Below are 17,246 nucleotides of genomic sequence, written 5' to 3' on the forward strand. Positions count from 1 at the left end.
GTGGTTGGGGCTGGCGCAGGTCCCTCCTATGGTCCCCTTCCCCCTCCTCCAGCCCCCGCGACCTCTTACTCACTGGCACTGGAGCCCTGGTACTGAACACGCAGCCCGGCTGGCCACATGTTTCAGCACTGGGGTGAGGCAGCCAGAGCGTCTCTCATGGAGGACCCAGCCTCCAGTTGCCTCAGGGGTGTCCTGCTCTACTTTTTTAAACTTTGATTTTTTAGATCCTGGATATCAAGGGTCTAATTTTCTTGCCGTGCTGCAAACAGGGCACATTTTTTCATTCCCGCACGTGCCTGTTGCCCCGTCTCAAAGGGGTTTGAGATTGGGCAAGAGGCATGTGCATGCTCGTCTGGACGCACCCACCATGTCACAGCACTGTCAAAGGATATATGTGGCATTTCAGGAAGAAAAGCATTATTGCTAACTAACTAAACTAACTAAGTAACATTGTTGCTAACTAAAACCTGCTTGAAATTATGACTTTGAGCTTTAAATTGAAAGATTTCCTTGGAGGGCTTCATGGATTATATTGTGCCATTTCAACAAAAATAACATGAACAAAATAGAAAATATATATTTGAAATTAAAACAGTTGTGTTTCATATATTTAATTTCAATAGGCTTTGTTTTATTTTAAGATAAATAACAACTCAAAATCCATGAAGGGAACATACCGCCTACTATAGAGTGCTCACCATTTCTACTATTATCACAGCCAGGAATTTACTTCTGTGGGAACATATAGAGATGCTGGGGATTAGAATGTCTTCTTTCTGGTAAAAAAAAATAATAATAATAATTTCTTAAACTGCTGGAGTGCATTATTCTTATTCTCATGTTTTTCTGTTGAAAAAAGTATTTTTTGGAGGGGATTTGATACTACTTTGATCCTATTATTTTCCTTTTATTTTAGAAATCTTGGGAAATCCGGATTGAGAGTTTCATGCTTGGGCCTTGGTAAGTATGCTTAAATAATTACAAATATATGCTGACCAAATTCACTTCTGACTTAGTTGGAACTAAGTTAAATCTAAACCTAAATTTCTAAGTGTTTGAGTGGGTTCTTTCTTGGGAATATGAATTTCAGCAAATATTAAATAGTTGGGACAAGCTTCTCTGATAGTGGAAGTGGCTAAGTGTGATGTATGTTGGCTGGTCCACAGCAAAGACACAAGTTTAACATGTTGCAGTTAATGGAGTTATTCCTTTAGCTGAAGTGCTAGAAAACCTTTGATGGAGGGATTCCAGGTTCAGTTTCTGTAGACCTGCAGTGGAGTATTACATATAATAGTAACAACATATCCACTGGCTTCAATACCAAACTAGTATTTGGCCCACAAATTATAATAAGCAGCTCTTACGTAGTACTGTATTTTCTCAGGTATCGTATCCCTCCTTTTCCCTCTCCCCTTAAAACATGCACTTTATTCTAGGAAGGCAGAATGAAGAGAGAAAAAAACATATTCCGCAGTTATGGCCACATAGAGCAGGGATAGGGCCTAATCTTCAGATCACTCACCCTCCCTTTCCTACTCAGGCAAAAGCTACAGTTTTGACCCTATCACAACTGAATTGCCAACAACCCGTTTGCTCAGACAACCAAGTTTTACTGTTGCTGAAGACTAGACTCCATGGTGGACCTAGGATTTTTTTAAAAGCTAAAAACAGTCTGCAGGGCTGTGAAATCGGGGGAGAGAGACCAGGAATCACTAAAATACAGCAACATTACTGAACAAAGTATATTTAGATCAGACCATTAAAAAGGAGAGAGGATTGTTAATACCTGTGGAGTGAAGAACAATTAGCAGGAATTGGGTAGATTATAATGAACCATGAAGTCAATTGACTCCATCAGTGCTGCCTGAATAGAAATGCCACTGCAGCTGTCAGGCAGTTGGTTTTAAACTTTGGGTGGTGGGTGCAACCATACCACTTTAGTCCTGGTGACCTGTCCCTGCTGGACTTTACCCCTCCCTCTATGCAGCTGCTGGAGGGAAGAGAAGAAAAAGAAGCAACAGCCATCTTACAGCATCTCCATGCCTTTATTCTGGGTAGAAAATCAACTTTGCTGTTTAAGACATGCAACCCAATATTGGAAGGCTAATTTATGTCAAAAGGGCATGTGTACCATGAAAGTAAATATACTACATCTTATATGGTGTTTCTCACTCTTAGATATCAAAGTAGAGCTGAACCATGCTTGTAATCATCCCCACCCCCACAGGTCATCTGTAAAGACCAAATCTGATATCTCAAATGCTTACAAAAATGTAAAATACCATAATATCTAATCTACCCATAATGAGGTAGAACCTTTATTTAATGTATCAATATATAACTTTGATGACATTAATATTATATCAGATTTAGAACTGAAAAAAACAAACTTACTAGTTTATCAAAAAGTATATCTCTAGCTGCACACATTTGGGTCCTGGAGGTACTGTAATAAAAAAGGTTAATTGCTTATTCACCTCTGTTTTCTTGGGCAGGGACCGGGACTCCCCCACCATGATTCAAGACGGACTTGAGGGGAATGCCCCAAGACCTAAGGTTGAGGAGGACCGGGTTAGAGTGCTTCTGGAGGGGCTGGACGTGTTCAAGTCAGCAGGTCCAGATGATCTCCACCCCAGGGTGTTGAGGGAGATAGCAGGGGTTATTGCAGGGCCCTTGGCACGGCTTTACAAGTACTCATGGTGCTCGGGCCAGGTGCCAGATGATTGGAAGATAGCCAATGTGGTCCCCATCTTTAAGAAAGGGAGGAGGGAGGACCCGGGCAACTATAGGCCCGTCAGTCTTACCTCAATCCTGGGGAAACTCTTTGAGAAGATCATCAAGGAGCACATCTGTGATGGGCCAGCATCAGGGGTGATGCTGAGGGGCAACCAGCATGGTTCCATTAGGGGCAGGTCATGCCAGACCAACCTGATTGCCTTTTACAATCAGGTCACAAAAGCATTGGATGCAGATGTCGCCATGGATGTAGTCTTTCTGGACTTCAGCAAGGCCTTTGACACTGTCTCTCACCCCATCCTCGTTAAAAAACTAAGCAACTGTGGCATCGATGCCTACATGGTCAGATGGATTGCTAATTGGCTGAAGGCTCGTACTCAGAGGGTGGTGGTGGATGGGTCATATTCGACCTGGGGGGAAGTGGGCAGCGGAGTCCCCCAAGGCTCGGTCCTTGGTCACATATTTAATTAATTTGGAGTCCACCAAGGCTCGGTTCTTTATCACCGATTTGGACAATGAGGTGAAAAGCAACCTGTTCAAATTCGCTGATGATACCAAAATCTGGGGTGAGGTGGGCACACTAGCAGGGAGGGAAAGACTGCAGCAAGACCTGGATAGGTTGCAAGGGTGGGCTGACAAAAACAGGTGTGTTTCAATACGGACAAGTTCAGGGTGCTGCACTTGGGCAGTAGTAACCGGCAGCACACTTATAAGATGGGAAACTCCCTTCTTGAGAGCACAGAGGCAGAAAGGGATCTTGGAGTCATCATTGACTCCAAGATGAACATGGGCCGACAATGCGAGGTCACGGTCGGCAGGGCTAACCGGACCCTATCGTGCATCCACAGGTGCATCTCAAGTAGGGCCAAGGAGGTGATCCTCCCCCTCTACGCGACACTGGTCAGGCCAGATCCTACAATGAGAGGATATGGGACCTGAACCTGTTCAGCCTTCACAAGAGAAGGCTGAGGGGGGACCTGGTGACCGTTTATAAACTCACTAGGGGGGACCAGAAGGGTTTGGGGGACACCTTGTTTCCCCCAGTGCCCCCCAGGATAACAAGGAATAACGGCCACAAGTTGTTGGAGAGTAGGTTCAGATTAGATATCCGTAGGAACTACTTCACGGTTAGGGCGGCTAGGATCTGAAACCAACTTGCAAGGGAAGTGGTGCTGGCTCCTACTCTGGGGGTCTTTAAGAAGCGGCTCGACGCCTACCTGGCTGGGGTCACTTGAGCCCAGTTTCTCTCCTGCCCAGGCAGGGGGTCGGACTTGAAGATCTACAAGGTCCCTTCCGACCCTACTTCTATGATATGATTCTATGATTCTATGATTATCCAGTCCACTAAGTATAGATCCCTTAATCTAAAACTCTTGATTAAGAACACATACAAAGAATAAGACAGACTCTAATGTCTTTACTCAGGCAAGTGATTTCTTTAATTCCTGTGTCAGAATTATAACAGAATCAGTTTACTATTCTGTAGGAGGGAAACGAAGGAATCTAGGTTAGTTAAAGCTTCTACTCTTTTTTTTCCTAGCTGCATGCACAGGTTTATGGTGAGAAGCTGAAGAACTAGCCATCTAAAGAAAAGATTACTGTAAAAAAAGACTTGGGCATGTGTTTCGTTTCCGCTAGAAGTATGTCAAATGTAGCATTAAATGCAGTTCTCTAAAAATCCTACTCTGTTCTGATGCCCATCAAAGGTGAAAAAAAAACCCTAGTGATAATAACTCTTATAAAGGCAGTAACGAATGGAGGAATGATTTACAGTCGATACCATATTTTCTTGCATACAGTATGCCCCAGAATAAAATATGCACTTTGTTTTAGAAGGGCAGAACATAAAGAAAAAGGTCTTTCCTTGTAGTAGCTCAGTAGCAATGGCTAGGGAGTAGAGCCTGCTCATTGTTTTACTCCCTGTGGATTGCTGTAGATTTTACTTTCAGTTTTACCTCTAAGCGGCAGAACTTGGTCTTACTGTATTTTTTGCATATAGTGTACACTCCAATTTTCAGCAGCTGTTTTTTGGCAGAAATGTGTGTCATGTGAAGGAAAATATGGTATTTCAAACACATATTTTGAGGAAGTGAATGTGCACATATGTGAGACAATTATGAATGGTGTACATTTCTGGATGCTAATTACTACTCATTACATCCTTTCCCTTCCCAGCATATAAAGACATACTTTTGCGTTTTACACTGAATTCCTGAAGTGATGGAGCCTATGAATAAGATTTTATATGTCTGTATTTATTTTAGCCCTAAATTAGGTATTTCCTTAGTGTGAGGATTTGATTTTGCAACCTTAGCCGAGTTAAGCATTGCTCTTTATGTAATGTTTTTGTATGTAACTATTTACAAAGCTTTAGTGCTTCATAGCTATAAACTATAGATTCATAGATTGTAGATTTGGAAGGGACCCCGAAGGATCATCAGGTCCGACTCCCTGCCCCAGGCAGGAAAAGGACCGAGGTCAGATGACCCCAGCCAGGTGCCTATCTAGGCTCCTCTTGAAGACCTCCAAGTTAGGTGATAGCACCACCTCTCCTGGCAGCCTGTTCCAGATTCTGGACACCCTTACTACGAAAAATTGCTTCCTAATATCTAACCTGAATCTACTCTCCACTAGTTTGTACTCATTATTCCTAGTTACTCCTAGGGGTGCCCTGGTAAATAGCATGTCTCTAACTCTCTGTTGTCCTCCCTTGATAAACTTATAGGCTGCTACAAGGTCTCCCCTGAGACGTCTCTTGTGAAGGCTGTGTCCCAACCCTGGATGGCTTAGGCTCTAGCCCAGCCCACCTTCCAACCAAAATTACTTTAGGTAGTACTGCAGCCCTAGTATTTCTTTAAAACAAATTTTGTCAGAATTAATACATCTCCTTGACTTGTTGATTGTTGATTCACATTTGATGCATTGGCATTTTCTAATGGAAAAGCATTCCATTGGAAAACTTCTGAGCATCTCCAGTTGATCAGTATACACTTTATACATACAACAAATTACGAACCCTGGTCTACTATTAAAACACAGGCATTAAGAGGAATGTGGTGGCTTCAAATGAATTGTCTTTGAAAATGACTAGCCAGCATGGCTGAAGAGATTTTGTAGGGCATCTGTAGCGATCCCTTTAGAGCTAATTCATCAGGGAAGTACATACATCAGGTAGTTACATTACTGGACTGGAAGGTAGGTCTTTGCTTTTTTCCTCTCTTATTAAAAGTAGAACACCCATTAGTCATCACATGCCAGCTCAATGTATCCCTCTCCAAAACAGTTGTGGTATTACTACAGGAGGTGCTGTAATGATCAGCTCATATTTATAAAGTGCTTGGAGGAGTTCAGATTTTAAATAAAGTAAAATGTGAAAATCCCTTGTAATTGTTGTACAGTGTTGAATTAAGAATAAGATCCAGTTAAACATAAAGACTTCCTCTTATTGAAATCAATCCTAGACAGCTTAAAGGATTTGTTTAATTACCCAGTGCAGATATGTTTCCTGTCCTTCAGATAATTGCGCCATGAGCAAATGTTGTCATGGTGAGAAGAAACTGGTGGGAAAAGGGAAACAAGAAAAAGGCTGGGAAAGCTTGCTTCTAGAGACTTGTACATTTAAGCAGTGGTGCTCAACCTTTTCTGGCCATGTGAGCCAGGTGCATGATGTGCGGTTGTCTGTAGGCCAGATCAAACCCTGGGGTCTGGCACCACCTTCTCCCTGCCTCGTGTGCCAGGATTGGGCACTGTGACACCCCCCTTCACCCTTCTTCCCCCCCATGCTGAGATTGGGCACCAACAACTGGGCACCACCCTATCCCTCTCCCTGTACACCAGGCTTAGGATCTGGGGACCTGGCATTTCCCCCTCCCTGCCCCCACACCAGGGGGGCCTAGAGCCTGGTTCTGTGCCCACCCAGCCCTGCACACCGAGATCAGGTGCCAGATCCAGCGTACATGGTCTGGGGCAGGAGGTTTGGCAGTAGGGGAGTGGTGGAAGCCCCACTAGCTGGATGATACAGTGCTGTGGGCAGGATCTGGCCCATGGGCCAGAAGTAATCGCTCCTGATTTAAAGCATCCAGAACTATAGAGACATGAAATATTTGTTCTTCTATGAGTATAGCAGCATGGGACAAGCGGTCTGCTTCAACTAGTTTGGGTTTTAAAAATGAACAGAGCGGCTGGTCTTCTGTGGTTGAGGAAAATAAGTGGTGAAGGGGTCTACTGGGCATGGACCTGTCAAGCTAGGCAAAAACAATTTAGTAAGTGGTGAACCATATAACCCCTGATATGTTTTCCATAATTAGGCAGTGGAGAGGATCTGAACGATTGAAACTGACTGAGCAGTAGTTTTTTTTCTCATGAGTTTGCAAACATTTTCTGAACTGTAGCAAATTTTCAACTTCTGTAACAGATGTATCAAATATCTTTTGCCATTTCAACAGCATCAGCTTCAATGACTTATTTTAAGCAACCTGTTTTGCAGTTCCCTAAGAGAGAGTTTTTTTTGCTTATCACTGCTGCAGTATTAAAATTAAAAAAGTTCCCAAAGACCCAGTCATCTCTAACAATTTCTAAAATCTCACCAGGGTGAAAGTATGCTTCATTACATACTGTGAAAAAAGAAAAAAAAAACAGAGAAAAACACAAGGCTGAAGAGAAACAAAAGGAGGGAAATAATAATGGAAATATACATTCCTAAGTTATGGCCTGCCTTAACTTAGGAATGTTAAGGCAGGCCATAACATGGCCTGCCATGGAGGGATCCTTTGTGCTCTAATTATCTCTGTCGCCATGTATCACATGCTGGTAATTTAGTCAGTAATGTCAACTATGTATAGTGAATATCTGGGACCAGAGGCATTTGAGAACATTTTTAACAGCTAACCTGAACCAGCCTCATATTTGGAAAGAATTACTACAGATGATGCTTAAAGAGAGACAGTTAATCCATTAATCATCCTATAGATACACTACGCTTCCCCTTCCCTCCACCTCCAGACCCTGAGTCACTTTTCATTTATTTGGCTGGAATTAAGTAGGAACAGGTAGTACATAACCCATTACCTCTACAGCACACTCCTTACCTATAATACTTAGAGGTTTAGGAGCTCATATAGGAGTAAGGAGAGTCATAGGACTTGGTCTGTGTTGGTTTTGGCTTTTGCCTCAGTTTGGGTTTTTTAAAGAAATGAACAGAAGACCTTGTTGAAAGCTCCAAAATGTTATGATGATTGAGGATACTTCAAAATCTGATCTAAAGTAGGTAAAAACAAAAACAAAAAAAACCACTCAACGCTCCTTTCAGTAGCACTTGCTCAGAGGTCATCATTCTCGCCAAAATGCTGTTCAAGAGAAAAAGACCACTCTTTCTCTCTCAACAAATAGTCAAAGCCACATTTCTCTTACTATAGAAACTGTCTGGTTTTTAAGAAATGTTGAGGAAACCCCACAAAGATGATTAGTTCAACATCTGAGGAAATAAATAATGAAATGAAACCAATCATCTTGAAAACGTAAATCAGTCCAGCTCACAGAAAGGAACAAAAGAACTGCTTCCACAACAGGCAGTTTCCACAGAGAAATTATGCCACAAAAATCTGTGCATGAATCAATTTCTTCTTAGGGTCACTTCTCTGATTTTTTGCTATGAGGTAATATTACAAATTAAGACTGCTTAAAAGTAGTTTAAAAGGTCAATTTGAGTGTGGGCTCAAATTTACAATGAAAATATATGCATATTTTATGTATATAAATATAAATAAGCCGCTTCGCTTATCTTTCCATTTTCATGTGTACCATTCAAGTGCTGGAACCAATCCATCTGCAAAATCCTCCAGTGTCATTTCCTTTATTATGAGTGACTTGAGAAGCTACAAAATCCTAGACAAATCCTATTTGCCTCCTTCACAGAAGACCAAATTGGGGTATTTAGTAGCCATTGTTGAGAGAGATGGGGCATATGCAGGCGCTGACACAGTGAACGGTGCCTGCATATTCTCTACTCACAACAACTCCTCAGAGGAGAGCTGTTCACAGTTTGGCCACAGAATAGTTCTACAGCATCTGAAAAGATGGGAACAGAATCAAGATTAGTGTTAATGTTGAATGATCCACGTGACTAGACTGATGTTGGAGGAATCCAGCACAGAAATAACATTTAATATTAAAAAAAATGCACTCACTGGATTCTACTGGTATATCTACATGAGTGAAATCCATAGCATTTCTGGTTCATAGAATAAGGCAGAAATTTGAAGGGGTGTCCCAGAGGGGAAGCAGACCCCCTTTTAAAAATGTTAAATCTATGTTTTTAGCTGCTTGTTTTCTGCCCCTTCAGTACAAAAGTCAAAGCTGGACTCTGCTTTCACTAGCTTTGGAGGTCTCCTTTTAATAGCATGCATTTTCCTCCTCCCGATTTTTTTTCCATCCTTCAGTTTAAAATTATTCAGCAAGCAAGGTGAACATTAGCACATTAAAAGAAGAAGAAAATATGTTGAGGCTTTAGTTGATGAAAATATGCAGCAAATGGCCCAGATGTAATGAAGCATCCAAAGGGTCAGCACTCAGCCTTATTTTTTTATCGTTTTCAAAGTAGGGGCAAGGCTTCCCCACTAGTAGATACCATGTGGACACGGAATAGATTTTACTTTTGATTCAGTGATGGGGTCTGGAGACAAAATGAGCGGTGACATTACAGTCACAGGATTGTCTCTGGGCTGAGGATGTAGGATGAACAGGATTATGATTATGATGAATCTATGGTTCAATGATCAGTTGAAATGACCATATTCTATTTTTTTTTCCCATGGCCCAAAGAAAAATCCTGTGCTTGAACTGGTAGTATTAATCTTTAAGGTTATGTGCTTTTCTTTAGTCTTAAAATTGCTATCCACCCCACTTTGGTTTTTATAGCCAGTTTCTTAGTTGCCATACTCCAGTGCAAAGATGGAGTAATGCCACTGACTTTGCACTCTGATTTACACCAGACCTGCCTGCATGAGGTAGTGGTGGTGTTTGTATGACAGTGTTATTCAGGCAAATAAGGGGGAAGGACTGAACCTTATGGGAATGGACCGGTGCTACATTTGTGTTGGGAAAATTGCATTCTCAGCACAAACTGTGCATGCACAGCCACTCAAGCAGTTGGTCATAGAAAAAAAGCAGAGTAATTCCACCACAAACCGTTAGCTCTTCAAACAGCAACTTCACCGTTTTCTAGTGGTATGAGTTGCACCTGTTCAGTTCCACATGGCACAACGGGAGTCCCTAGGAGGGAGGGAAGGGCAGTGGCTGGCTCCCAGATAGCCTACCAGTGGCAAGCTGTCAGGGAGCCCTGTGAGAATCGATTCCTGCCTCCCCTTTAACAGTCCCAAGCTTCCCAAGGGACTGGTAGGGAAGAGAGGAGCAGTTCTCCTTCCCCCTTGCACTATTGCAAGGCAAGGTGCTGTCCTTAGCAACTGCTCCTTAGCTATTCCTTGACAGCCTGCCCCCCTCTCCAAGTTGGAAGGGGTGGGCAAGCTGTCAATGATCTGGCTCCCTTAGGAGTGGGGGCACCCCAGAAGCAGCCTTCTTATAGCCCCCTGGCTGGAGAGCTCGCCTCCAAGGCATCTGTGTAGCTCTCCAGGTAGGGATCTGAAACACCTGTACACCACCCCCTTCTTGAGATATATTTCCTGGAAATTCTTAGCACAGCAGCTGAATGCCTGTCCATAGTCTTATTTGAAAGTGCTGCATTGATGCATCACCTATTTCAAAATGATGATTAAGGGGAATTTTCAAACATTGGTGCTCACATTATGTAAGACTTTTTTTCCTACTACATCGGAAAGATGTACAGCTAAGAGGAAGATAATCAACAGTGGCTAATTGGTAAGGGAAAAGCTGTAGGAAAAATACAATTTTTAAAAAACCTTTTCATTGTATTTTGTTTTTTCAGAAATACAGCTGCTCACTGAGATTGTGAGTCATCCTTAATCTGACATCCATTGGTTTGAAACACCCAAATGAGGCTTTCATTTCTGCAGGGAGCAATTCATTTATAGCAACATAACATATATTGCTATGCTGCTGCGTTTGTAATTTCTCCAACTAGTTTCCTTATTTTGTATTCCACAGCGGTTTCTTCTTGTAGTCCAAAGTTGGACATAAGTTTTTTGTGCAACAGACAGGTGAAACTTGTTGGCATTCCAATGATGTCCCAATGGGAGTTAATGCTCCAGGATTCCAAAAATAATTAATATCTCCCTGTCTTCCCTTCCTCGCCCCACTAGGTATAACTATCTGCAAAATTGTTTTCTATGCCACTCAAGAAAGGAACAAATTGTCCGAGTCCGTTTCATATGATGCTGTTGCACTTGTTGCCACAAGAGTCTAAAAGGTCTTTGTTACTCTGAGACTAGCCACTGTGAAGGTAATTGCCCAGGTTCTGGTGTGTGGAGTGGAGCAAGTATTCCTTTGAGCTAAATGAAAGTTTTGTGGTGATGCATTGAAAGGAACACTAGACCCTATAATAGAAACTGGGATAGCAGCACCTTATTAAGACTACTGAAAGTTTTATGGTCCAGATGGCCAGGAGCCATTGATTAGGGAGGTATTCAGCTTGTAGGTAACTACATGCTTCCCATAGGCAGGGTTGGTCTCACAAATGTTGTATGCACATACATAGAATACCCTTTTCCCCAAAATTTCAGAAAAAGATACTTACACTTAGGATCTGAGATACCTGACCTGATATTCAGAAGTGCTGAGCACACGCTGCTCCCTTTGATTTCAGTGAGAGCATTTTTTAAAATAAAGTTATATTTAGGTGCCCAAACATAGATTTTGGCATCTAACTTTCAGTTCTTACATTTTAAAAAGTTCAACCAATGCTCATGCTTATGTATGTTGGGACAAATGTTGTTCTTCATTTAACCTCAATGGATGTTCACCATTTTTAGGGACTGCAGAATTTTTCTATTATATCTAATATTTGGAAAGTTCTCTCTTACCAAAAAGCTGTGTTCTGTTAGTTACATTTCATAACTCCCATTTCCCTCTCTAAACCTGTCAAGTTTTCTCTGTGCCTGGCTTTGTACAAACACTGATTTAATTTAGCATTAAAGATGCTGAGGAGCCCTTTTGAAAGCACAAGCAGCAGTTAGCCACTTATACTCTTTATGCCCTTGAAAATTTCTCCAGCTGCAAATAGGATACAGATGGTCTTGAGCTAGTTTTCAAACCTGGATGCCAGAGCTATGCTTAAATCTAGATACCATTAAACATTTGAAGCCAGCTGAAGCTTCAGCAGCTCTAGTCAAGACATATAAACAAATGCCTCAGCACCAAGTTGAGTGTCTGTCTTTAGTTAGCTAGGCTTGAAAGGGTGACTGGTTATAGTCTTAAAAAAGAGCACAGCAGACACATATTTCTGCCTTTGCTTTTTTATTCTTGAAGACCATTAGCTCAGCTTATGGATTCTTTAAGTTTTCCCTCTTCTTCATTAAAATGAAATCCCATATGCCATTTTCCATCTCCAGTTTTCCCAGTCACCTCCTGACCCCGCCCCCCCCAAACTATTTTGTGTGTGCGACATTATGAAGCCTGTTTCATCCGTACACTGTGCAACAGTCTCTACTTTTCTGATTAATCATCCAGGGTGCCTTTTTTCTCAGGCATACTTCTCAGAGGGGGAATCATTTACTTTTAGTATTTGTTTTCATTGCTCTAGGATTCATGAGTATCTAAGACTGTATGGTACATCATAGGCGACTGGTAGGGGGTGCACATTCCACCCTGATGAGGCCAGTGCCCCCCGCAATGGTCGACGGGGCCAGTGCCCCCCAAATGATGCTATCAGTAGGGCTGGTGCCCCTCCGCGAAGGCCACTGCCATTGGCGGCTTCTGCGGGTGCCCCTCCCCCAGATTCAGGAGGCACCAGTCACTCATGTGGTACATTGAGTTGTTCTGTGGAAACACCTAGGAAAAGATGCTCTGTGTCCTGTACTTACAGTCCAAGGCTTTTATTTTGCAGTCTGAATTGTATGGCAAAATTCCTGGGCCCACATGGAGTCCATTTCATACAGGTGGTCCTCGCTGCTGGAATAGACTATACAAAGAATAGTGGTGAGACAAGGTAGAGGGAAATTCAGTCCAATTTTGTCAACTTATACAGATTTACCAGATTTACCATTTTTAAAAAGCAAAATACTGATTCTTTGTCTGCCTCTGGAGGTAGTTGTCGCTCACTGGCTAATTTTTACAACCCCATTGGCTGAATTGTGTCCTGAGTGACTTTTTTGCACTCTCATTTATCAAGGACTCATTTAAGACCACTTAACTAACATATTATTTCTGATTATTGTGAAGCTATATAACTGGAGTGTTAGAACTACCACAAATTATCATATTTCTACTGTACTACTGTGAATTTACCCTAAAGCAGTTGGCCATTTCCAAAGTAAACAGCAGACATCGTTCAGAGAGAGCCTGTGCCCAACAGGATTGTGCAGATGAAACATTTCCAACATTCATGCTAATCTCCATATGTCTAAACATTTGAGAATTTTGCTTCTGTAGTATTTTCTTCTTTCCTCAGTGGAGCATGTTCTGTATTACAGATTCATGATTGTCTAAATTCAGAGGAAGATCTGTACTCCATGAAGTATATAAATACCTCCTTTTCATCTTACCTGTAGTTGAGACCTGCATGCATATCTATACTGTAAATCATACTGAGACTAAATGGTATGAAGGTTATTTGCAAGGATGCCTGTGGGTATTTTTTTATTAGAAAAGCATTCTTAACTTGCTGCCCTTTTCATAATGATTATCCATGTGCAGCATTGACATTGAAATCTGTTCCCATTCTGAATTTTCCTCTTTATAAAGAGATGCAGGGGATTTAATAATTTAATAAAGCTGATTTTCTCCTCTAGCTTTTATTGTTTGATATTAGGGCCCCCCTGGCTCAGCACTGTACAAAGAGAGAGGAAGAGAGAGTCCATCTCCTGAAGGGTTTAGAATATAAATAAGCAAGACAGGTAAAGAGCCAGCAAGAGTCTTATTTTCCCCATTTTCTGAATGGAGAACTGAGGCACAGAGAAATAAGTGACATGTACAGTATCGCCCTGGAGGACTGAGGCAGAACTAGGAGTTGAATCCACATTTGATTTGAGGCTTGGGAAGCATGACTTGTAAGGAAAGGCTGAAAAATCAAGTGTTATTAAGTCTGGAGAAAAGAAGACTAAAAGGGATTTGAGAGCAGTCTTCAAATACCGGAAGGGCAATTATAAAGAGAATGGATATGGGCTTTTCTCTGTGGCCATGGTGGATAGGACTAAGAGCAATGGACTCAGGCTGCAACAGTGGAAATTTAGGTTGGAGATTAGGAAGAACGTCTTGACTATGAGGATGGTCAAGTATTGGAACAGGCTACCTAGAGAAGTTTTGGATTCTCCATCCTTGGTTATTTAAGAACAGGTTAAATCAGGGGTGGGCAATTATTTCGGGTGGAGGGCTGCTTACTGAGTTTTGGCGAGCCATCGAGGGCTGCATGACAGGCAGCCGAGGCAGATAATTATTAATTTTCTAAAAATTTTAGGGGCCCTGTGGGCCAGATAGAATGGCCTGGCGGGCCGTATCTGGCCCATGGGCTGCATTTTGCCCACCCCTGGGTTAGATGGACACTTGCCTGGGATGGTTCAGTCAGGGATGATCCTGCCTTTAGCAGAGGTCTGGAATAGATGACCTTGTTACGTCCCTACCAGCCCTACTTTCCTATTATCCTATATCCCAGGGCCCAACAAAAGGATTTAAAATCAGCAAAAAATCTTATGTTGAGGGGAGGGGGCAAATTTTCATACCTAACTAGAAAATGTCACAAAAATATTTTTATATAAAGAAAAAATTGCAGAAAAAGGTCAATTTCTATCAGCAGCTATCAATCTTCTTTCCTCAGTACCTTCCTTCCTCTGTCATTATCTAACCATGAGAGACTTAAAGTATTTGTTCTGGGGAATAAGACTGCAACTTAAACTTAATTTAAAGTATTTTTTTTAAAGTTACACAGGAAAAAGCATAGTGAGTACTGCTTTAGTTTCATGGACCAACCAAGTGTACATGTTTTCAGATCCTTCTACAAGTGTAGTCTGTAGGAAAATCCCCAGAGCCAGGCAAAAGGAACTGCTGCATGTAGTGAAAGAAAAGGAGCACTCCTCACAAGAGCCCTCCTTCCCCAGACAGGTGGGGGGGGGGGGAATCCTCGCAGCCCCATGTCATGTGGGGGGCTCTGCCATGAGCCCCCTGGCCTCCGCCTGCTGTCCCAGACCCTGGCCCTTTAAAAAAAAAAAAAAAAAGGAAAAAAAAAGCCCCAACTCACTGGCTCCTGCGCAGGGCGGGGCGAGGGGGCACTATCCCCACTGCCCCCTACTGCCCCGCACTGTGTGGGGGGCTCTGCCACGAACCCCCAGAAGCCCCAAGGCTGCTTCAGCAGCCGGTTAGCGCGGGCTTTAAGCCGGTGAGTGAGGGCTTTAAAAAAAAAAAAAAGGGCCAAGAGCTAGGGCAGGTAGGGCAGGCATGGGGGGCTCATACAGTGGGCAGGAGACTCATAGCAGAGCCCTCCACGTGGCATGGGGATTGCTCCCCTGCCTGGCAGCAGCCGGTGAGTATGGGCTTATTTTAAAGAGCCGGGAGCTGGGGCCACCATTGTGGGGGCTGGGAGAGCAGACAGGGGTCAGGGGGTGCTCAGGGGAGAAGGCAGGGGAAGGGGTCTGGCAGGGGTCCACCCATGGTCCCCTCCCCCACCTCCTACTTACCAGCGTGGAGTTTGGGTCCAGCTCCCTGCTGCAGTGAGCAGGAACTACCCGAATCGCTGAAGCTCTCCAAATCTTTTCTGAATCAATTCAAACCTTTTAATTGGTCTCCTGATTTGACTTGGATTTGGAGATTTGGCCACTGAATTGGGCCAAATCTCCTCCAAATTGAATCAGCACAGCCCTAGAAAGGATCCCACTGCTATGGGCCACAATGGCCGCTGAGAGGAAAGGTAGGTCTTGTTACCAGTTGCCCCACCTTCCAGTTCATTTATTCTCTGTTTATACATATTAGACTCTGCTGTTTTATCATGCACTATTGGCAGGTTTAGCCTCAGCCTTGCAGTCTTCTTTGGATATTTAAATTGTAACTCCAAGGCTAGGGACAGACATTACACATAAACCGGTTTAAGTGATCAGAAACTGATTTAAACCCGTAACAAAACATAAGTTCAGTGCACATAACCAGTTTCAAAATGGCCAAAATTCGTTTGAGATAAATTTGGTTGAATGTAGTATCAGAAGTAACTGATTGAGATCAAACCAGTTTATGCAAATTCTGTTCCAGACCCCTTCCTGGTCTAAGTTAAACCAGAGTCCCCCAGCATCTCGGCATGCTCTCTGGGCTGGGCTTTCTGCTCCAGCGGAGCAGGGCTGGCCCCACCCCTCTGCACCCTAGACCGAGCAGGGACAGGCAAACAGACAGGGATGGGGGACTGGCCGGATGCTTGTCCCACATGGGAGCAGAGAAGAGTCTCATTCTCCCCATCCCTGCCCTCTCCCACTGGCACAATGTGCATTTCTCCACTGGCTGCTCCAGCATCAGGAGCATGGCCAGCCCCAGGAGGCGGCCTGGAATGAACTGGCCAGGAAGGGGGTTGAATTCCCCCCTCCCTGTCCCACAGCACCAAGCCAGGGTCTGGTGGGTGCTCCCTCCTTGCTGCTGCAATGCCAACTGGCATGGCCCCTTAGGTGGGGGGAAGCAAGGGAGGGTTATTCCCCCTTCCATCCCCACTGCCCTCAGGGGACTGCAGCAGGCTCTGCCAGCCCCGACCACTACCACTGCCACCACAGCTACTCACTCCCTGTCCGGGGCCCAGAGGCAAGATAAGCCCCGTCCTGTATCCTCTGCCAGATGCTGGAGGGAGCGAGGAATAACTCCCCTCCCTAACCCCGCACCTAAGGTGCCCTGTTGACCAGCCTTCGGTCAGGCCCCCACCCTGCCACTGGAGTGGCAAAGGGGAAGGGCCCTGATGGAGCAGCAGCCCCTGCCATGTGTCCGAGGAGCACGAGCCTCTTCCCAGTAGGGGGCTGCATGCAGCGGCTCAGAGCTCCCTTGGACTGTGGCAGATGGTGGCACAGGGTCTTGGAGGGGTTAATCGTTCCTCAACCCCTCTCCCCCCAGCACCATTCTCACTGCTGCTTGCCTTATGCAGTCTGTGGCAGCTTTCCCCACCAGAAGCATGCCCTCGCTGCCAAGAAGAGGCTCACACTCTGGAACAACATGACAGGGGCTGCAGCCCCCATCAGGGTCACTCCCCCCCTCACTGCTCCAGGGGCGGGGACAGGGCCAGAGGTTGGCTGGTATGGCCTCTTAGGCCACGGGGCAGGGAGGGGGGATTATTTCCCTGGAGGACCACAGCAGGGTCTGCTTGCCCCAACCTCCACCACCACTACTCACTCAGATGCCTGAAGGAGGGGGGAAATAATTGCTGT

The 17,246-nt window shown here is 44.0% G+C and overlaps 1 protein-coding gene across 6 annotated transcripts in view; it reads left to right on the plus strand.

Annotated features, from left to right (window-relative positions):
- Positions 1-17,246, plus strand: part of KCNAB1 (potassium voltage-gated channel subfamily A member regulatory beta subunit 1) — a 316,380-nt gene that overhangs the window by 221,347 nt on the left and 77,787 nt on the right. For all 6 annotated transcript variants that reach the window (XM_006016463.2, XM_025214889.1, XM_025214881.1 and 3 more), the window contains exon 2: positions 917-960. In XM_006016463.2, coding sequence (XP_006016525.1) covers positions 917-960 — 44 coding nt within the window. The remainder of the gene's footprint in view (positions 1-916; positions 961-17,246) is intronic.

This window comes from Alligator sinensis, unplaced genomic scaffold (assembly GCF_000455745.1).
Source record: "Alligator sinensis unplaced genomic scaffold, ASM45574v1 scaffold60_1, whole genome shotgun sequence".
Taxonomy (NCBI): Eukaryota; Metazoa; Chordata; order Crocodylia; family Alligatoridae; genus Alligator; species Alligator sinensis.